Here is a 22,018-nt window from a genome sequence, read left to right as displayed (position 1 = left end):
TCGCTTTATAATATTAAGGTAGAACTACTGAACTCGCATGAACTGTTTTAAATATGTTTTTAGTTCCCTTAATAATCTTGAGAGAGGAAATGTCATTGCTTTGAATGCAGGCCTCACTGAGCCATCGGATCATAGGCGTAATTTGCGAGTGTGACGGGTCCCCACCACTTTTTGCCAGGGTCGATACTGTCCCCACCACTTTTTGAAACATCTCGCGGCACGGATGTATAGGCCTACTAATTCAAAAGAAACATCTCTAGTTGATTAGCAATTCATTCGTTTGTGTTAAATAATAGGCGATCTGGCGCTGGGATGTGCTGTTTTTGAAATCATGTTTACTGCTCGTTGTCGCTGTTATCAGTGGCTCAACAGTGTTCTCTTGGCGCTCGTGCACACTGCGCAGTCTTCACACGGACGAGCGCTTCAATCTATCGGTTAACGCTGTTGCGGCCGGAGACTATTCGTTCCGGTGAAATCACAAAACAAAATTCAATAAACGTGTCCCTGCTCTTGATATACAATCACTGATAAACATCTGTATTTTTAATGAGGAAAAAAATAAAAGAAATGACATGAGGGCGGATTAGAACCCAGAACCTCTGGCACAGGAAAACGAAAATTCTGCTACTCGTCCATCAATCGAAAATATATTGCGGATCCACGTATTTATTGTATATACTGTCGCGGCTAACAATATTTTGTATTACTGTAGATGGACGAAACTATAATATTGAACATGAGGTGTATTTCAATAAATTTTGTGCATTTATTATAGTAATGATAGTTTCAATATATTTGGAATATATTGCTTCAGTTTCATTTCATTCTCGTTGCTGATTGGACGCTGCTGTTTGACGCTGTGACTCGGCAAGATGGCTGCGCGCATAGTGCTGCAGAAGCAGTTCCACTGTGCACTTTTAAATGCAAAATTAAGCACTTTATTGACGGGAATAAGAAGCTGCTCGGTCCTGTCCTACTCAAGATCTCATGAAGAATTCACATCTAAAAGAGTACGGCGGAAGTTTATCGACTTTTTCAAGGAAGGTTATGAACACCGAGTGGTGCCGTCCTCCTCCGTGCGTCCCAGAGGAGACCCGAGTCTTCTGTTCGTCAATGCAGGAATGAACCAGGTAATCAAGAATCAATAATGATACATGCAAGATATTAAAAATATTTCAACGAACAGCAATGTCAAAGTGCAATGGTACTGCTATGTTTTGGACACGTACAACGGTAATACTGTAAGGGAAATGTAGGGTTTACACTTTAAAAGAGTATAATTAACTAAAAAAAAAAAGAAAAAAAAAGTAAACAATAGCTGAGTAAGTCAAACTTTAAAGTTGAAGTTATATATTCTTATTTTTTTATTATATATGTATAATGTTTAGTTTAGAGTAATAGTAGGCCATCGTATTTTTATTATTTATTTATTTATTTAAGAGATAAATAAAAGTTGATTTAATAGTAGAAAATGGAAATTGAGATGTGTTAAATAAAAAAAGTGCTTTTATTTACAGTTAGTAACCCCCATTATTTTTTTTAAGTGTGAATTAAGTGTTTTTTGGGGGCCACTGTAATGATAATTTTGGTCTTTGGTCTGTGTTGTATCATAGTTTAAGCCAATTCTTCTGGGCTGTGCGGACCCCCGCAGTGAGATGGCATCATACAGGCGGGTGGTAAACAGTCAGAAGTGTGTCCGCGCCGGAGGCAAACACAACGACCTGGAGGATGTGGGGAAGGACATGTACCATCACACCTTCTTCGAGATGCTGGGGAACTGGTCGTTTGGTGATTACTTCAAGGTTTGGTTGATAATTTCATTCTTTTATTGAGGCTTTTTTTCTTCATTGTGACATCAGGACACTTTGCGGCCCTTAAAAAAATATGAGAAATCTGAGAGAGAGGAAAAACTTAGTGTTTCCTTGCAAAAGTATTGAGTTCCTCAGAGAAACTTGGTGTTCTCTTGCAAAGATTTGCGTTCTCTCACAAAAGTATTGAGGTCCCCTTTGTTTTGTTTTTTTGCAAAAGTAACGCACTTCCAGAGGAAATCAAAAGCACTGACATAGTTTTCCCCCCCACCTCATATTTTTTTCACCACAAAAGTTTGGCGAGCAAATGCATTGTTTCTCAGTGAACACAAAAGCATTGAAATATAATTTTTCCTCCCACCTTATTTGCCGATTTTCCCATCACTATGTCCATTTAGGGGCTTTGTAGCATTTGAATGGTTTTTTTGAATAAATTTATGATTCACAATCCAGGTGGAAGCCTGTGCAATGGCCTGGCGTCTTTTAACGGAAGAGTACGGCATTCCTGCAGAGCGCTTGTACGTCTCATACTTCTCTGGAGACGCGGCAAATGGTCTCCCTGCCGATGAGGAAACACGGCAAATCTGGCTCAGCATAGGGTACGTTCAAAGCAGTGCAAAGCAAAATTGATTAGTTTTCTGTTAGAAATTCACTGGATTGTTGTGACATTCCTGTGCAGAGTGCGGCCGGATCACCTGTTGCCATTTGGAATGAAGGATAATTTCTGGGAAATGGGTGAGACGGGTCCGTGTGGCCCCTGCACGGAGATTCACTATGATCATGTTGGGAATCGGAACGCCGCCTCGCTGGTCAATGCAGACAGTCCGGATGTGGTGGAAATCTGGAATCTAGTTTTTATGCAGTATAACAGGTTAGAAAAGTTAGTTTCCTGGTGCCTCCATGTGTTTGTGGTATAATACACTAACACACACTGTGAGGATTTGAATATGTCCGTGTTTGTGTTACAGGGAGGGCAATGGTAGCCTGCGAGCTCTGCCCCAGTGCAGCGTGGATACTGGGATGGGTTTAGAGCGACTGGTGACCGTACTGCAGGGAAAACGCTCCAACTATGACACAGATCTTTTCACACCTCTTTTGTCTGCCATCCACCAGGTTCTAACCTTCATTCAACCTTTTAAAAGAATAATATTCCAGGTTCAATACAAATTAAGCCCCATTATCTCTAATGTTTGTGCTGCAGTGCTCTAAGGCTCCTGCATATCAGGGCAGGGCTGGAAAGGCTGATGCGGGTCAGGTAGACATGGCCTATCGGGTCGTGGCGGACCACATTCGAACAATCTGCGTGTGTATCGCTGACGGCGTTTATCCAGGCATGACAGGCGCTGAGTGAGTTTGACTTCATCAAAGTATGCAGAGTAATTTAAAACATAAAATTCCTAAAATATGCCCTCTTTGCGATAGACTGGTGTTAAGACGTATCTTGAGACGTGCTATAAGGTTTTCTACAGAAGTGCTGCAGGCCCCCGAGGGTGCGCTGGCAAGCCTGGTGCCTACTGTCGCTCATATACTGGTGAGATGTCCATCAGTTTATTACTGCCATCACTGCATTGTGTCTTAAGTTTCATATTCCCTCTCTTTTCCCTTTTCTCAGGGTGATGCCTATCCTGAGCTGAAAACAGAGTCTCAGAGGGTAAGCATGTTACAAAACACCTTAGTATTACATTTATTACAAAAAGATACACTACTTTGATACTTTTTTTATTATTTAGCAAGGATGAATTAAATTGTTCAAAAGTGACAGACTTGTTAATTGTTAAAAATTATTATTTTTTAATAAAAGCTGTTCTTTTGAACTTTCTATCCATCAAAAATCCAGAAAAATGTATCACAGTTTCCACAAAAATATTAAGCAGCACAAAACTGATTTCAACATTAATATAAATAAGAAATGTTTCCAAATCAACATATTAGAATGATTATTGAAGGATCATGTGACACTGAAGACTGGAGTAATGATGCTGAAAATCCAGCTTGAACAACACAGGAATTATTTACATTTTAAAATATATTAAAATAGAAAAGTTATTTTAAATAGTAATAATATTTCACTATATTACTGTTTTACTGTATTTTTGATCAAATAAATGCAGCCTTGGTGAACATATTTAAAAAAAACAGTAAAAAAATTAAAATTAACAGACCCCAAACTTTTGAATGGTGTACTACAATGTTCAAAAAAAGCAATTAAAGTGAATCTTTAAAAACACTAATAATTTAATAACACCTGTTAAATGTAATATTTAGCAATTGTAGCATTTCAAACACTGTATTTAATGTTTTATTTTCATAATTTTAATATTGGAATTTTAATATCAGCTATTAGTAGTTATCGGCCATTATATTAAAAAATAGTTCATGGTTTATCTGCATTAGCTTAAATTTTAATATTGGTGAATATTTGGGGGTTATGTTATATATCAGTGAATTGTGGCATTTTTTTTTTTTTTTTTTTCAACTTTTTCCAAAACCTACCATGAACAAAGTGCAGGAACTGAATTTTGTTTTCTACACATGATAAATGTGTAAAACATTTGCATTCTTCCTCTGTAGATCATGGATCTTATTAATCTAAATGAAGCCCAGTTTCTGTCCTCACTAAAGCAGGGCAGGAGGGTGATTGATAGGACTCTTAGCAATATGGATGAAGACTCGCCTGTTTTTCCAGGTAAAACCCAAAAAAAGGGAACATTCACTTTTCTTTATTCTATATGTTAAGTGCACTTCATTGACATTTTTATCCCAAGAAACTTGTTCAAGGGCATAATGATAATTGGAATGTCCCTTGTAAGATTCAAACCAGCAACCTTTCAATGACCAGCCCTGATCTTTAACTACCACACCACACTACCCCAGTTCAGTGAATAGCACCTTCATGAATATTTCTTTCTGTGTTTCTTTTTGTGTCAATTGTGTTGTATCTATTAATCAGCCTCAGTTGCCTGGTCGCTACATCGTAACCTAGGCTTCCCTCTTGATCTCATTGACCTGATGCTGGAGGAGAGGGGCAAGATAGTTAATAAAAAAGAAATGGAGGTGCTTGAAGATGAATATGAGAAGGTACTGGTATTATCATGTGGTTTTTCTTAATCCAGCATCTGATTTGCTCATTATTAAGACCTCTGTTATTGTGGGTATATGGACTAACTTGGGGTTTTTTTCTCAGTTGAGGTTTCAGTCGGAGGAGGATGATGGAGATAGGGTGGACCAGCTGGATCTTCATAGTCTGGCGGAGCTACAAAGCCAAGGAGTTCCTCACACGGATGACTCGCTGAAATACGGTTACAGTCTGGGGTCTGATGGACAATATGGTACAGTAGAGTGAAAAGATCATTTGTGGAGAAGTTTGTGAAGCAGTTAAATTGTTAAAACTGTGTCCTGAACAGACGTGTCACTAAAATTTTATATCATGAAGTAAGCAACACACTAAAGAACACCAAAATTACTCAGAATACCTTAGCTACCTCATAGCAACTAATAAACACTCAGAACACTTTAACCACATAGCAACATTCTAAAGAACACCAAGAACACTCAGTAACCACACAACAAAGCTCTAAAGACGGCACACTTAACGATTATAAGGCCGATTATTCATGTAATTTGATACTTACGACTGATCATGCCCAAACGCCAGTTGCGTTCAGTCGGTGTTTGTTTAAATTCCACGTGTAAGCATTTAAATCAGCTTCATTCGAAGGAAACAGTCTTTGTGTGTTGAGCTCAGTCTTAGAATGTTTTAGCTAGTCGTTAAGTGTGTCCCCGGCTTAAAACGACAGTTAAAAGACCTCAGTAACCACATAGTAACATTCTGAAAACACTCAGAACACCTCAGTAACTGCATAGCAACACACTAAAAATACCTCACATTCTAAAGAACACTTGGAATACTAAAAAAACACTCTGAAGACTTTAGCAACTGAATATTAACATTCTAAAAACACTCAGAACATCTGAGCAACCACATAGCAACATGCTAAAAACGAACTCAGAATACCTTGTTAACCGCATAGCAACAATTTAAACAACACTAAGAACACCTTAAAGGGTTAGTTCACCCAAAAATGAAAATTCTGTCATTTATTACTCATTTGTGTCATTCCACATCCGTAAGACCTTCATTCACCTTCGGAACACAAATTAAGTCTGAGAGGTTTCTGTCCCTCCATAGAGATTCAGCTATTACTCCAAGGTCCAGAAAGGTAGTTAAGACATCATTAAGTACTCCATGTGACTCCAGTGTTTAACCTCAATTTTATGAAGCGATGTGAGTGCTTCGTGCAAAAAAAACATAATTTACCACTTTATTTACAAATAAATAATATTATTCAAAGTGTGTTCACGCAACAATGTCAGCTCTCACATGGACACAAAACGCATGCGTCGTGATGCTCTTGTAAACGCACATTGCAGATCAATATCTTTGTAAGTAAAGTGGTAAATTATGTTTTGTTTTTTTTACACAAACAAAGCACTTGCGTCACTTCATAAAAATTTAGGCTAAACCACTGGAGTCACATGGAGTACTTTATTGATGTCATTCCTACCTTTCTGGACCTTGGAGTGGTAGTTGCGTTGGATCTCTATGGAGGGACAGAAAGCTCTCAGACTTCATTAAAAAGATCTTAATTTGTGTTCCGAAGATGAACAAAGGTCTTAGGATGTGGAACGACATGAGGGTGAGTAATTAATGACAGAATTTTCATTTTTGGGTGAGCTATCCCTTTAACCACATACTGTAGCAACATTCTAAAGAACACTCAGAACACCCAAAACACTCAAAACACCATAGCAACTGCATAGCAATATGTTAAACAACACTCAGAACACCTCAATAACCAGACAGCAACACACTAAAACAACAGTTAAAAGACTAACCACATAGTAACATTCTAAAAACACTCAGAACACCTCAGTATCTGCACAGCAACATGAAGAACATCACTCAGAACACTTTAGTAACAACAACACACTAAAAAACAACATTCTAAGGAACACTCAGAAACACTCTGAACACTTTAGCAACCAATATCAGCATTCTAAAAACACTCAGAACACCTGAGCAACCACATAGTAACATTCTAAACAACACCAAAAACGCCCAAAACACCTTAGCAACTGCACAGCAACATGTTAAACAACACTCAGAACACCTCAATAACCAGACAGCAACACACTAAAACAAGTTAAAAGACCTTAGTAAACGTATAGTAACAAGCTTAAAGCGCTCAGAACACCTTAGTAACTGCACAGCAACACACTAAAAAAACCCACATTCTAAAGAACACTCAAAACACCAAATAACACTCTGAACACTTTAGCAACCGAATATTAGCATTCTATAAGCACTCAGAACACCTGAGCAACTACATGGCAACATTCTAAATAACACTCAGAACACCTTATTTCAGTTGATTAGGACAAAAAACTCTAGTTAAAATGGAAGTAATAGGATTTATTGCTTGTTACTGTATTGCATCACGCCAGATTTGGGACACGGTACAAGAGTGAAAAAGGATACTGATTATTTTCCTCTCTCAGTTTTTGAGCCTTGCAGAGCATCAGTCCTGGCACTCTACCGTGAGGGGTCTTTGGTTTCAGAGGTGCGTGAAGGTCAGCACTGTGGTGTGATTCTGGACCGGACCTGCTTTTACGCAGAGCAGGGCGGACAGGCGCACGACCAGGGTTACTTCACCAAGGATGGATTACAGGTTATTGATCACATCCCATCTTGTCTTTTTTTAATGTATTTGATAAGCGTACAATATTAAGTCACGATTTGTGGTTATGTTTTTCAGGATGTGCTGTTCCCTGTGGATTGTGTCCGTCTGGCTGGGGGTTACGTGGTACATCAAGTCACGGCAGCAGAGACTTTGAGAACTGGAGACCAAGTGCATCTTCATGTAGACGAGGTGGGAGTAGTAGGAGTAAAAGTACCATAGTAACATATCATGCAGATACCTTTTGGTAAGTGTTGCATTTCCAACTGTAGGCTCGGCGTCTGGGCTGCATGGTCAAGCACACTGCCACACACGTGCTAAACTTCGCCCTGCGAGAGCTGCTAGGTTCCTCTGTTAGCCAGCGAGGGTCTCACTGCACTGCCAGCCGCCTCCGCTTTGACTTCAGTGTGAAGGTACAATGGCTGTGTGGCTGCTTCAGTGATTTGATGATTTCCAAAATGGCTAATACATGTATGTGCTTGTGTAAAGGGCTCCCTGAGTGTATCTGAGCTACAGCAAGTTGAGGAGTTGGTCCAGAACATCATCCGTCAAAATGCAGAGGTGCACATAGAGGAGGTCCCTCTGTCTAGAGCTAAACAGATTCCAGGTCTGAGAACTGTAGATGAGGTAAATAAGGATGGCTTGATACTACTTTTTTATTTCCGATACCAGAACCTTGAATTAAAGGGTTAGTTCACTCAAAAATGAAAATTAATTACTCACCCTCATGTTGTTCTACACCAGTAAGACCTTTGTTCATCTTTAGAACACAAATTAAGATATTTTTGATGAAATCTGTGAGGTATATGACTCGTCCATAGACAGCAATTTAACCTACACTTTCAAGGTACTAAAGACATTGTTAAAACGACGATGTGACTGCAGTGGTTCAACCTTAATTTTATGAAGCAACGAGAATACATTCGTGCACAAAAACAAAACCAAAATAACTTTATTCCACAATATCTTCTCTTCTGTGTCATTCTCATACGTTGTTTACGTTCAGTGCTTCCAGGTTCTGTGTCAGAACGCAGTCATTATTGGCCGGCTCCTGCGTCAGCATCACACGCATGCGTCGTGCTGCTCACGTGATCAGCTTTGGCCAATACTGAGCCGGCATTCGGACGTAAACACGGAAGCATTCACTGCAGCAACTACGTAAGGATAATGACAGGGAAGAGAAGAGATTGTTGAATAAAGTCGTTATTTTTGTTTTGTTTTTGCACACAAAAAGTATTCTCGTCGCTTCATAACATTCAGGTTGAACCACTGCAGTCACATCAACTGTTTTAACGATGTCTTTAGTGCCTTTCTGGACCTTGAAAGTGGTGGTTAAATTGCTGTCTATGGATAAGTCATATACCTGTTGGATTTCATCAAAAATATCTTAATTTGTGTTCCGAAGATGAACGAAGGTCTTACGGGTGTGGAACGACATGAGGGTAAGTAATTTATTTTTGGGTGAACTAACCCTTTAATACCGTTATCAATCCATTAAATTATATTTTATTCCGCAAAACTATTGTTGCTCCAATGCAGAGCAGCACAAAAGTGCTTATGTGCATCCCTGAATGGAGAATGTCATTTAACAGCTGCAGTAGAAAGAAGAGTTTCTGTGAACTTCAATTTAAAAACCTAATATACTGTCTGTTCCTCATATAAAGCTCTCAGATGTCTTCAGAAGACCTGGAATATGGTGCATGAAAATGTTTATAGTGCTTTCATAGTACTTTTTTTGAGCTTTACAGTAACAACCATAATACACAATATCAGATTTCATCCAGTCCCATCTGACCGATACCTGATCTGATAAAAAACGTCTGTATCAGATTGATACAGATGCTGAGTAACAGATCGCTGCATCCGTAGACAGGGGTGTCCAATTCTGCTCCTGGAGAGCAATGTCCTGCCTCAACACACTTGTCTGGAAACTCCTAGTGATCCTAAGGACCTTGATTAGCTGGTTCAGGTGTGTTTAAGTAGGATTGGAGATAAACGCCACAGCATAGTGGCCCTCTAGGAGCAGGATTGGACAGCCCAGGTGTAGGTTCAAATGACTGACTCTGCACCCTAGAACTTTCTATTCTTTTGGGGGGAACAGGGCTAGAACACACCTTATTGGTAGAAACAGGTGTATATGACCATGTTATTTGTTTTAGGTGTATCCAGATCCAGTGCGAGTGGTATCCGTGGCTGTACCTATTTCAGATCTGCTTACCTCAAACACCGCCGGACAATCTTCAGTGGAGCTTTGCTGTGGCACGTAAGGTTCTTCTGAAACTTCTGGAAGTCTTTGGACCAGGGATAGCCAACCCTGCTCTTGGAGGGCTGCTACTTCCTGCAGACTTCAATTCCAGCTTTGCATCTGCATGTAATTTCAGTCAAAATAATGTAATTCAAATAATCCCGAACACCTTGATTGGCTGGTACAGATGTGTTTGCCTAGGGTTGGTGCTTAACTCTGCAGGATAGCCCTCCAGGAGCTGGGTTGCACATTCTATTAGTTGCAGTTGCAGTTTTTTGATTATCAACTCTATATAACTCTGTCTATTACTCTCATGTGACCTTGCCGTTCTTTGTCATCACAAAAGTTTATTATTTGCATGCATTTTAAAGCCTTGCCAGTTTGAACTTTGGATAAATGTTTTTCTGAGTGCATAGAAAGCTGCTGGTCACACAGCGCGTAGCATGAGTACTTTTGCGTCTTATTACACTTAAACCGCCAAAAACACACAAGGTCCACATAAACACAATCAGTTATGTGTCAAGTGAATGTAAACAGCTGGGGAAAAAAATCACATTTAGATCAGTAGATTATATCTGTGCATTAGGTCTTAAAGTGACCGCAGCCTAATATACCTCATTCTTTATGTAATATACCTTATTTTGTACCTATGTTTTTTTTTTTTGCCTTGTAGGGCTAAATGTTTTAAATAGCGAAGTATTGCTAAGTTACTTTGCCAACATGATAAAATTGTATCTGAAAAGTCTGAAAAAATTATGATGAAGATGTGATGTTTTGCCATATCGCCCACTCCTAAGCCAAGCTCATCAATATGTTGTTTCTTTTTGATAGGCATTTATTGAGGACGGGAGCAATTGGAGACTTCATCATCGTGTCTGAGCGACAGATGGTGAAAGGCATTAGCCGTATCATTGCTGTTACTGGAGATGAAGCCAAAAAGGTTTGAAAAATCGAAATCTACTATTGGGTAGCAGTTCAGTTTCTGTGATGCTAACTGTTCCTGTGACCCAGGCCCGTGAGGCGGGCCAAGCCATGCAGGAAGAGTTGGAGTCTTTGGTGGTACGGGTAGGAGTCCCAAGCGTCCCGTCTATACCAGCAGCTCAGAGGCTCTCCAAAGAGATTGGCCTCCTTATGAATGTATGTAACTCTCCATAACTTCATTGGCAAGTTAGTACATGATGTATGAATTTCACTTGTCTATATCATGCGTGATGTGTTTTAGGTGGTTGATAACACCCCTATCCCACAATGGCAGAGACGAGAGTTGCAGACTCGCCTGAAAGCGATGCAGAAGAGTAGCAACACCGCCATCAGAAAATTGGAGATCAATGAGGTAGACACTTCTATAGGTTGTCTTAGTTCACTAGGTAATAATGTATGTCACATCTGCTCTCTGATGCATTTGTTAATATGTTATCTGGTGTTTGGGCATATGGTTTATTGTTTCTTCTGCTTCAGGCTGCCTTGAAAGCCAAAGAGCTGCTGAACAAACACTCCAATAAAACTGTGCTGGTGGACTTGATTCAGACAGACTCGATATCGGTAATTAGTATGTTTTGTGATTATATTTGATGATTATATATGTATTAAATGTATTAAATCATGTTTAGGTGCTGATGAAGACTGTGCTCAAGCTGAGCAAGAGCACTCCAGATTCCCTGGTCATGTTGTTTTCTCACCTGCAGCTGTCAGGGAAGGTGATTTTCGCCTGTCAAGTACCCAAGGTACAGCACATACAAAATCACACAACTACAATACAATCACACAGGTATGAGATTGATGTCATACTCTGTTCTTAGGGCTCCACTGGTGGTTCAGCGATCGAATGGGCTCTTCATGTTTGCGCACGCTTGGGAGGAAATGCAGATGGCTCAAACGAGGTTGCTAAAGGTTTTGGAAATCCAGCCAAAGCCTCAGATGTTACAGAGATCCTGCACTGGGCTGAAGAATTTGCTCACAGCAAAATCAGAAATGCATCCTGAACAGACTAATCTTGGATAATCATTGACACATAGGATCCGCATACCATAATGGAAATGCGTCCTTAAAAATGAGGATATTTTATGATCCTGTTCCTTTGTTTTAAAAGGGTAGGGCATATATTATATATATTTTATTTTGACATTAAATATTAAGTTATTCCTCTGTTTTTGGTACACTTTATATAGTAAGTTTGGTTCAAGAAAATGTTTTTGAATTCAAGAAATGGCATTGCTCTAAAATTTGTAAATACAAAAAAAAAAAATGAATACATTATTTAGACTATCTAATGTGTCTGTGTCAGTTAAATGCAATAATCATGTATGAAATAAAATAATTGTTCATTGTGTCAGAGCGCCGCCCTGCTGGCTAGAATCTTCTATTATCCTTCATCGGAGAATCACAGTACTCAGTCACCAGAGGGAGACAAAAAATGCTTTAAAGACTCGCACCTACAAACTGATGCCGATATACAAAACTGAAATCACCTCAAATTCCTAATTGAAATAATTGTCTCCTTACACTTTATAGACATAGTCTACTCTGTGTTTTTCCGCTGACTTGCAGTTCTACACTGCTGTTTTCATTGAGTCGTGTGTGATTTTTCCATTGAGTTTTAATAATGTGCATTCTGTGAATGACATTTCATCATATGCAAAATGCTAATTAATTTTCTTAAACATCCCATTTAGGTTTGATTTATAATTGATTAAAAAATGTCTTATTACATTTACTGAGAACAGTGTGTATATGCAAGCCTGAACACGAAGACTTGTGTTGCAGCGCTGATTGGTTTCCAAGAAACAGACAGTTTAACACTACAACTCGAGAAACAAAGTACATTCCACCATGGCAGGCAATGAAATATAGGCTACCTACTGTTTTATTCCTGACATTGACATACTCTAACGTTTTAATGTCTTATTTTAGTTCTGTACTACCAAATGGAAAAGCACCATGGCGTATTTGAGGTATGTGTATACAGAAAGGTTTGTGTAGTATTATAGCCTAGTGTTGTAAACTTGTAGTACTCGAAACCATTTTTTTTTTTTTTTTTTAATGTCTTGGGATTTTATTGCAAGACCAGAACTGCTGGGATATCACTAAATTGCCAGTGCACGGTCTGGTTCAGTGGCGCCTGCAGCTGTTAATGCCGTTTTTATTTTTTACATCATTTTTAAATTGATTATTAAAATCTATGTGCGTACACTCATGACAAGATAGCAAGAGAGAATGAGAATAAATAAAGGTGTGCGTTTGTGTGTTGTAAAGTCAAATGTGTGTATGTGCGTCCATGGGTGGGTGTGGGAGATAGGGGTGAAAAGAAATCTGATTGGCTAGTTTAGTTTCGTCGTTTTTTCCACACATGAAAAATTACGTTACCGATAGTTAATGTTTAAAAACAGGCTCAAAATTGAGTAAACTCTCTCTAAAACAGCTAAATTCGACTGAAACATTTGCAAAAAGGCCTAAAACGATTGAGTAGGGATGGAGAAATGAAGCCTCTTAAATCTTTGAAGCTTTTCTCTAAATGTTTCGGGAAAGGTTTCAAAGCATCAAGAGTGTCGAAAACAGTGCCATCTTGTGGCAGGTAAAATCTACAGCAGCCAATAACCTGAGTGCGCAGCTAAGTCGTTTTTATCCATTAAGCACAAACAAATAATATTAATGTGTATTCACATATTAAAGTTTGGCAATAGATGAAATGGATCATCAAAAACAATAATTATAATACTAATAATACTAATAATACATACTGAGTTGTTTGAGGCAAGTAAATTGTGCTGTTATTTTATTGTAAATACTGTTTATATGACAGAACATATGATGATGTAATATGGCTACAGGCTTATATATTTAAAGTGTTTAGTAAATGGACTTTTTTCCACCAGCACGTCCCTTTAGGGGCTCCGTAGAAACGTATGCACTTAATTATGTTCTTATACATTTTTAAAAATAGCATTTTTATTCTTGGTAATGTAATGTGTGAATGTGATATGATATGATAGCTACCTGAATCGCAACAAAGCGCTGTTCGCCAGAAGAGAACTGGCCCCCCCGACTAAGCCTGGTTTCTCCCAAGGTTTTTTTCTCCATTTTAACACCTATTTGTCACCTGTTTGCCACCTGATGTCACCTGTTGGAGTTTGGGTTCCTTGCCGCTGTCACCTTTGGCTTGCTTAGTTGGGGACACTTGACATTTGATATTCAACAGTGCTTTGCATCTGCCTGCATTGACACCATTTTCTTTAAGAGCTGCTGTGCAGCCAAAATTATATACCAGTTATCACTGTAAAGCTGCTTTGACACAACCTGCATTGTAAAAAGCGCTATATAAATGAAGGTGACTTGACTTGACTTGAATGTGGATTATGGTAATTTTTGAATTTATTTATTTATTTATTTTTGAATAAGCTCTTTTTAACTGCTCTCTGAGGTTGAGTTGAAAATGTTCTGTAGGCTTGTAATCAAGAATAGGAGAACTACATTTGTTTGTTGCAAATTTACAGATAATGCAATTGAGATGTTTACATTTGCTTGTTGGGGTAATATTGTTTGTCAACTGACAACAAAGTTTCCCATTTGTATCAGCATAATTGCACATGTTTTATAGTTAACAAAATCTTTAAAAACAAGATGCATTAATTATACATTGATTTCCCTTAATAAAAAGTAAATTGAATAAGACGGTGTTAAAGGTGCGAGTGTGGATTAGTAATCTGGCCCCTTGGTATGTAAGAGAAAAAATGTTGGCCCTCGTCACTATTGAAGTTGTCCATCCCTGTGGTAGGCTAATGGACTGGGTTCAAACATTCTGACACGCTAAGTGAAGCATTCGCATGACTGGAAACCATGTGAGGCTTCGTTTTTTGTTAATCTCATGTTTCTCTGAAAACAATACGCACATTTCGGGACAAAGCTGCTTAGAGACAAAGTAAAAAACAAAACAAAAAATTAACGAAACATCAAGCACATCAGAGTGCAGTTAAGTGGGGAACATCAAAGCGACAGGCGATCACTCGATTTGTACAGTAGTATTAGATCGTTATCGTTCCCACTAACTCAATGATTGATTAAAAAAAAAAAATGGTGCTAGTTCTGTGTGTGTGATTGGATGTAAAACTTCCAGCTTCAAATGAAATCAATAATTAGATTTTAATTCGATTTTTGTTGTTGTTGTTGTTTTTACTTTTGTGCCAAGTCGGAAATTAACGAGATTGTGTTAAAAATGCAAGCAAAATTAATACAAATGCCCACAAAATTCAAGATATGATCGCAAAATAGTACTTGTTAGTGTTTTTTTTTTTACTATTTGATTGGCTCTATATTCCTCTATATAGTGTCTTATTATTCTAATTGTATTTATTGATTAATTATGACAGGCAGGCAGTAAATTTGGATCTTTTAGATGAATTTATGAAGTGCTGGTACTCAAAGTCTTAGTCTTGTCTTTGTCTCAAGGAAATATAAATATTCTTGCATGTTAGAAGCACACACATGCCTCTGTGAGGGAGAGACTTGTTGAAATGTGGTAAGAAAAGTGGCAGAGCAGGATTTTTGTCATTTTGTCATCACAGTAACCCAACAAAAGGAGTTCAAGAACTGCCAGATCTTTTCTTCAACCAGAATGTCTGGCTCTAGTGATGAGATATACTGTTTCATTTGAATAACCCCACTGTCTACTGTGAAACTGGCAAATGTGTGAGAACAATTCTGTATGAGCCTAGTAATTTTGCATAGCAAATATTCTCCATAAAGCATCGAATTTGTGGAAAGTTCCTCTTATAATAGTATTGGAAGGAGTTTCAGCTGCCTGCGCAATTGCTTTTCACCACAAATGCAATCATTTTGATGCTCAGCTCCACCCCCCAGTTAACTGATCATGACAAGACGAACAAAAAAACTGATTCATGTTACAGTAGGTCATTTAGATAAAAAGTAAGCAACCATGGCATTTGGAAGCATAAGGAAGAGGTATGTTCACCCCTGCTTTTAGTTGTTTGAAGAGTGCTTTTGATACAGACGCATGAAACTAGTTGTTACTGGTGTTCATGAAAAATGTAGATTTTATAGCCAAAACAATTAACAAGCTACAATTTAACTTAATATGATGAAAGTTTCATATTTTGATATTTTATATCTGCTGATCTCAATATAATACCAAACTGATTCCAAACTGTTTCATGTATTGAAACAATCTGTATTTTTAGTATTATTTATATACTATTACAGTATTTATTCATATATTGAATGAGATTTTAATTTAAAATTTTAGTATTTAAGTTAATTAATTTATGTGCTTTTGTCATTTTATTAGTGTGTGTGTGTGTATATATATATATATATATTTATATATATATACGTTTTTTAGTTCAGTTTTAGGTGTAGTAATTTTAGTACTTCAACTAAAATTTCCATCTTATATTTTATATTTTACCTTTATTTCAAATGTTTCAATCACAAAAATGAATTTTAATAATTTTAATTATAGTTAACAATAACAACAGTGGAAACAACTGGACAAAGTGCTTAAAATATAGTAAAGATTAACTATGATTCCCAGAATTCAAAAAAAATTTTTCTTTGTTTTGAAAATGTATGTTGTTCTGTATAATACTATAATTAAACATTTCATTTTCATTTCGGTTTTAGTGAGAGACATGGAAAACCAGCACGGTCACTTTTGGCAGTGAATGTACAGCTTATCAGATGGATGAGCTTATTTGAATGTCAAATCTGGTCACAATAGTCATTGGTGTTTTTTTATATTTGATATATTTATGAGAATGATGGTGTTATTGTCACTGGCTGTGTGTGTCTGGGTCTAAAACTGACATTTATGTTTTAAATTCTCAAGATGTTCACCTTTACATTTAAATGTTGCCGGACAAACAGATAACTTGTACATTTGTTTATTTAGCAGAAGCTTTAATCCAAAGTGACTTGACAAATGATGAATAGGCCTACAACGAGCGAAATAATGAATACAACTAGCGAAAATGCATGGAAAATTAAGAAATAATATATTATATATTAAGAAATATATTCAGAAATAATTAGGATTAGTTGTGGCAAAAACAAGGAAGATGATTTAGTCTTTCAACATTTCTCTTTCTCCCTCTTCAGATGCGGTTTGACTCCAGATAGTGTTTTAATGTGTCACATTAAAACAAGATTCGTTCTGATGCTCACATTGACATTATCATTGTCTACCATTGCTTATGTCTATTTCTCTCTCAAGCCAGTTATGCTCCATTACACCAAGTTTAATGCTGTAAATCATACTCAGTCCTATACTGAGGGCTTGTCTGACAAAAATTTTGTCTGGAAGATCATGCAAACACCTACAGCACTGGAAAAACTCACTGCTTCCATTAGCTCAAAACCCATATCAGTTCATCACTATGTTGCTCATCCAAGCAACTATCATTTCATTCTGGATGAACCTGATAAGTGTAAGCAGAATCCGTTCCTGGTCTTGATGGTCCCTGTGGCGCCCAATCAGGTAGCAGCTCGTAACGCCATCCGGAGCACGTGGGGGAATGAGAGCACAGTCCAGGGAAAAGCAGTGATTACTCTGTTCTTGGTGGGTTTGACTGGAGGATCCGACTCTGAAAAAACTCAACAGCAGCTGGAGGAAGAGAGCCGACAACACAGAGACTTACTGCAGAGCAACTTTGTGGACTCGTACTTTAACCTGACTATAAAGACGATGGTGATCATGGACTGGCTGGCCACTCATTGCCCTCAAGCGACTTTCAGTATGAAGGTTGATTCTGACATGTACTTAAACCTGGAAAACCTGATGACACTCCTACTTGCACCCAACACACCCAGAGAGAACTACATCACTGGTTTTTTGATGTGGGACCGGCCTGTCATCAGAAACAAAAAATCGAAATATTACGTGTCAGAGGAGCTGTACCCCGAACCGAAATACCCCACGTATGTGCTGGGAGTAGGATATGTTTTCTCCAATGATCTTCCCAAAAAAATAGTTGAGGCTTCCAAGGACGTGAAGCCCTTTAACATAGAAGACGCATATGTGGGTGCTTGTCTGAAACAGTTGGGCATTAAACCCTCACGTGCACCAGATCCTTCTCAGTTTCGGACCTTTATGAAGGATTCTAAAAGTCACGACCTTTCCAAGGTCATTACAACAATTGCAAGGTCACCAGAGCAGATAATAGAGTTCTGGCAAAATGTGACAAAAATATCACCCTGACATGTTTGTCTTTATACTCCCTTAAAAAAAAAAAAAAAAAAAAAAAATGTAATTTAAAAATTAAATGCTCAAATTTAAAGTGGTGTGTCCAAGTCATTATATGTATGAATTCCATTTTCAGCTTACTTTTGTATAAATGAGTACATCTGGACTATATATAGTCTTGACCCAACAACCAAAATATTGACTTCTAAAGAAGATATTAATTGAAGGTCGAAGTTTGAATAGGTAAACTTTGAACACACACCTGATATGCAAAAAAGATGTGCAGAACTATCATTCAGACTTCCCCCAGATCTGACTCTATTAAATCAAGAGTAAATAAACCTGAAAATATGGGAAGATACGCATTAAAATGTGCCTAAATACTTAATTATTAATTATTTATCTGCTTCATTGGTAGGCTACACTTTGTATGCAATTTAAACTTTTAAATTCAAAACAGTTTTAGTCTAAAATGTGGCAATATGTTTTTAATCATTGTTCTATTATCAATAAATTTCTTTCTTTCTTTCTTTCTTTCAATAACCATATTACTTTTAGTTTTGATCATTGTCCGGAGAAATTCACGAGGAAATGCTTTTAAACCGTCGTTGTGTCAGAGCGCCGCCCTGCTGGCCAGAATCTACTGCTGTCACTCATTGAAGCATCACCAGATTGAACCACTAGACGGCGATAATACAATGGTTAGCAGTCAATGAGACATAATATAATATAATATAATATAATATAATATAATATAATATAAAACCGCTTTAACGTTGAAAACATATTGTAAATAGCAGACTAGAAATTTACTTAGTGAAATGCTGCCTGAAACTGTTCAAAGGAATTAAGTTCTCTCTTTTTTCAGTTGTTAAACATAGGTGTTGTAATTTGGTTTTCGTAACAATTTAGCCAACTTACCTTTAGTTTTGGTCCTTCCTCTGGATAAATTCATAATGAAACGCCATTGTCCGCACGCCGCCCTGCTGGTCTCAATCAGCTGTCGTCACTTGTAGAGCATTACCAGATTGAACCACCAGAGGGAGACATCACAGCTGTATTGTCGATAGGCCGGTAGTAACAGGACAGAAATGTAAACGGTTCCCTTTAGAACATGAGTTTTTTGCATTATGTCATTTAGTTTTCTCAGTGGCTAAATATTCAGTGTAATTTAGTGTTTTCATGCCTCTGTAGGCACACATATGTAATGGGGTAAAGGTTGTTTTTTTGTTTGTTTTTTTAAACTGCTCTTGACTAGGCTGCGCCACTCCAATTGAATTTGGGTAGATCACTTGAGGGTTTCCCACAGGGCTATGAATACACTTATAGCAAAATTACTATAAGCATTACTTTTATTACAGTTTTTCGCTTTGGAACATTTCTCAGATCACAACTAAAATTCTCAAAACTACTTGTTCAAACTCCATTACAGTAGTCTGCATTTTATATTATACAGTAAATATATATTATAGAGACATAATGTAACACACAAACACACACACGTACATATATACAGCATATGTGTCTTGTCTTTTTTCTTCTTCTTTAAATCGCTAATATAAATGTTTTCTGGAAACACCTGCAGTTGCTGAAAAAGAAGCAACTCAACAAAAGTCAAGGGTCAAGAGCACAACTAAATCAAACACTGATCCCCATGATGGTGACCTCAAACAAAACATTGTCAATAAGACATCAACATCTAAACCTCTGTTAATTCTCAATAAGAACTGCTGTAGATGTCTGTCAGAAATTAATTCAGTCTGGTTAGTAATAAGTGAAGCTGGTAATGCTGTTTGTGGAGTTGTTTTATCAGATCTTGAGAGATTTACAGTTTTTTTTTTCAACTGCTTACACACATTTTCAAAACTTTGCCTCTTTTTTTCCAGAGCTTTACACACAAATCCAAGAATTGCACATGCAAAATGCCTCACATCTCTTGCAAAATGAAGCACTGCATTCAAAATATCACAAACATCCCAAAAACAAATATATTTTTTTACGTTGTAAACATACATGCCATAATATTCTATTTTTGGATATATCATATACACACAGTTATTCAAAACCTAAAGCTCTTCTTTCATGAGCTCCTAAGTACATTTCTGTACAAGATTGAGAGTAATTGGCAGAGAGATATTAAAAAATTCACGGTAAACAGGAAAGCAAGATTGAAACCAAACTTCTTTTTTCTTTTACTGTAAGCATTTGTGGTTGTGAATACAGTATTACACAGTACGAAAGAAAAGAAATACATCAACCATGTGTAGTTGGACAGAAACAATGGTTGTGTTTGAAAAAGGAAATCAAGATACTTACTGTTAGATTTTGTTACATAGAGAATTGTCCTTCGTGTGTGTGTGTGTGAGAGAGAGAGAGAGAGAGATGATACATCCACATTGCCACTCTTGTGCGGCCACCACTCGGGCCGTCACAGAACGTTTAAGGAACATCATACACTGTAAAAAAAAAAAAGGAATCATCGGTCTTGTAATTTTGGTATGGTGATAATTACAAATATTGTGTATATTTTATTAATAAAATTGTGGTTCAAACTGATGCAAAAACTTGAGATAATGAGATCCAGGCAGTCCAGCAATGATTATGTCAGAGATCAAATTTGAATAAGGAATAACAAATTTATTAAGTAAAAATTATAGAGACAAACAAATGAATTAAGTAATTAATAGTTAATAATAAAATCTAGAGTATTGTATCTAATAGATGAAGATGAAGATCAGAATATAGAGAAAGAAGGAACAAAATTAAGACATTTACAGAATGAAATGAGAGGTAGAAGAGAAGAAGCAGAAGATGCAGAAGAGATGCGAGAAGCAAAAAGAGCAAAGAAAAAGCAAAGAAAAGCTAAACTATCAAAGACCCAGTCCGTTTTATACCACAAGCATAGGAAAACTTACATCCCACTCAAACTTATGTTTTGGTCTAATAAGAAAAGGTCAAACAGATTTATCCATTATGTCATAGTTGGTGTAACGGCTAGGTCAGAGTTACTGGTCAAATATCAATGATAGATGAAAATAGATACAGAAGGTGTTGTTTTGATACCCTTAAGGGAATTTTGCAGATCTTGCATTATCTCATATCTGAAGAAATGGAAACAGACATATTTTGATACAAAGGTACATCAAGTTCAAATGAGCAACTAATTCTGAAAGCATCATCGCTTCTGCAGTACTTTGCAGGCGTCCAATATCTAACCACAAATGTGTCAACATGACCTGTCATATTGGAACACTTGAAGAACAACTGAATATAGCAAGCATACATACTCTTAAAGATAAAAGAAGAATAACCATAAAGGAGTACAATAAAGAGTAAATACTTGAAAATATGATGAGGATTAATATATGGAGTAGGAGTACATGAATATATGAAATCAAAAGTAATATATTGATAAATCCTAAGCCATAAATGATTAACATGAAATATGAATAAAATGCATGAATATGAATATTGACCATTTTGGATCCACCAAGTATTTTATATATATATATATATATATATATATATATATATATAAAAATATTAAAACATTTCACTATAAAACCAAGAGATAAATTTTCCTAATTTTTTTAAGGAAACTTAAGCAGTTTTGAGGCTTGAACTGAGGAACCGACTAAGCTAATAAAATTAAGGAAAGAAGGCTACCTATTTATTTTAAGAGAATTAGCTCAATTGTGCGGTTTTATTTAGACACCATTGTTAGTTCCCAGCATGCTTTCCATATGGCTTGAAATGGAGAGTAAATATTGAAATGAAGTGTTATTTTATGTGTTTTTGAGTGAAAGGAAATATCTGTTGATGTTTAATGTTCAGTTATGTCTGACATTTGAAAGAGTTTCTGTTATGTTGAAGTTTTGATTGTTACCATTGTGCAGAAGAGCAGAGCTTATGATAAAGTTGTGGATAACTGCATGTGCCAATACTTTGAAGCATGTTGTTTTGTTCAATGAGCAATAACAGTCAAATATAAACAGGTTATTTCTATTTGCTGTAAATCACACACTTTTGAGAGTCA

General features: G+C 37.0%; 2 protein-coding genes across 2 annotated transcripts; both read left to right on the top strand.

Annotated features, from left to right (window-relative positions):
• Nucleotides 1–847: 847 nt before the first annotated feature.
• On the top strand, nt 848–14,130 carry aars2 (alanyl-tRNA synthetase 2, mitochondrial (putative)). Its single transcript, XM_051909325.1, has 22 exons — nt 848–1,130; nt 1,614–1,802; nt 2,262–2,407; nt 2,488–2,679; nt 2,777–2,921; nt 3,010–3,155; nt 3,231–3,339; nt 3,421–3,459; nt 4,380–4,494; nt 4,759–4,886; nt 4,993–5,137; nt 7,368–7,537; nt 7,625–7,738; nt 7,819–7,959; nt 8,036–8,173; nt 9,706–9,809; nt 10,623–10,731; nt 10,803–10,928; nt 11,014–11,124; nt 11,250–11,333; nt 11,402–11,515; nt 11,591–14,130. Exons 1-22 carry the CDS (start codon nt 873–875, stop codon nt 11,771–11,773), a joined length of 3,006 nt encoding a protein of 1,001 aa, XP_051765285.1. The 5' UTR covers nt 848–872; the 3' UTR covers nt 11,774–14,130.
• Nucleotides 14,131–15,701: 1,571 nt separating this feature from the next.
• LOC127521625 (beta-1,3-galactosyltransferase 2-like) lies at nt 15,702–18,459 on the top strand. Its single transcript, XM_051910971.1, has 2 exons — nt 15,702–15,746; nt 16,899–18,459. The coding sequence occupies exons 1-2, from the start codon at nt 15,721–15,723 to the stop codon at nt 17,995–17,997; spliced, it is 1,125 nt and encodes a 374-aa protein (XP_051766931.1). The 5' UTR covers nt 15,702–15,720; the 3' UTR covers nt 17,998–18,459.
• Nucleotides 18,460–22,018: the final 3,559 nt, after the last annotated feature.

Source organism: Ctenopharyngodon idella, chromosome 10 (assembly GCF_019924925.1).
Source record: "Ctenopharyngodon idella isolate HZGC_01 chromosome 10, HZGC01, whole genome shotgun sequence".
In the NCBI taxonomy this organism is placed as follows: domain Eukaryota; kingdom Metazoa; phylum Chordata; class Actinopteri; order Cypriniformes; family Xenocyprididae; genus Ctenopharyngodon; species Ctenopharyngodon idella.
The sequence above is the reverse complement of the archived record's forward strand: the minus strand, read 5'-3'. Positions and strand labels throughout refer to the sequence as shown.

What these genes read in the sequence shown, in the direction of transcription:
- LOC127521625 (XM_051910971.1), top strand. Translation starts at nt 15,721, where the DNA reads ATGGCATTTGGAAGCATAAGGAAGAG. An exon ending in TTTGGAAGCATAAGGAAGAG is followed by an intron (nt 15,747 to 16,898) that starts GTATGTTCACCC and finishes CTCCCTCTTCAG; the next exon opens with ATGCGGTTTGACTCCAGATA.
- aars2 (XM_051909325.1), top strand. Translation starts at nt 873, where the DNA reads ATGGCTGCGCGCATAGTGCTGCAGAAGCAGTTCCACTGTGCACTTTTA. An exon ending in CAAATCTGGCTCAGCATAGG is followed by an intron (nt 2,408 to 2,487) that starts GTACGTTCAAAG and finishes ATTCCTGTGCAG; the next exon opens with AGTGCGGCCGGATCACCTGT. An exon ending in GTGGAGCTTTGCTGTGGCAC is followed by an intron (nt 9,810 to 10,622) that starts GTAAGGTTCTTC and finishes TCTTTTTGATAG; the next exon opens with GCATTTATTGAGGACGGGAG.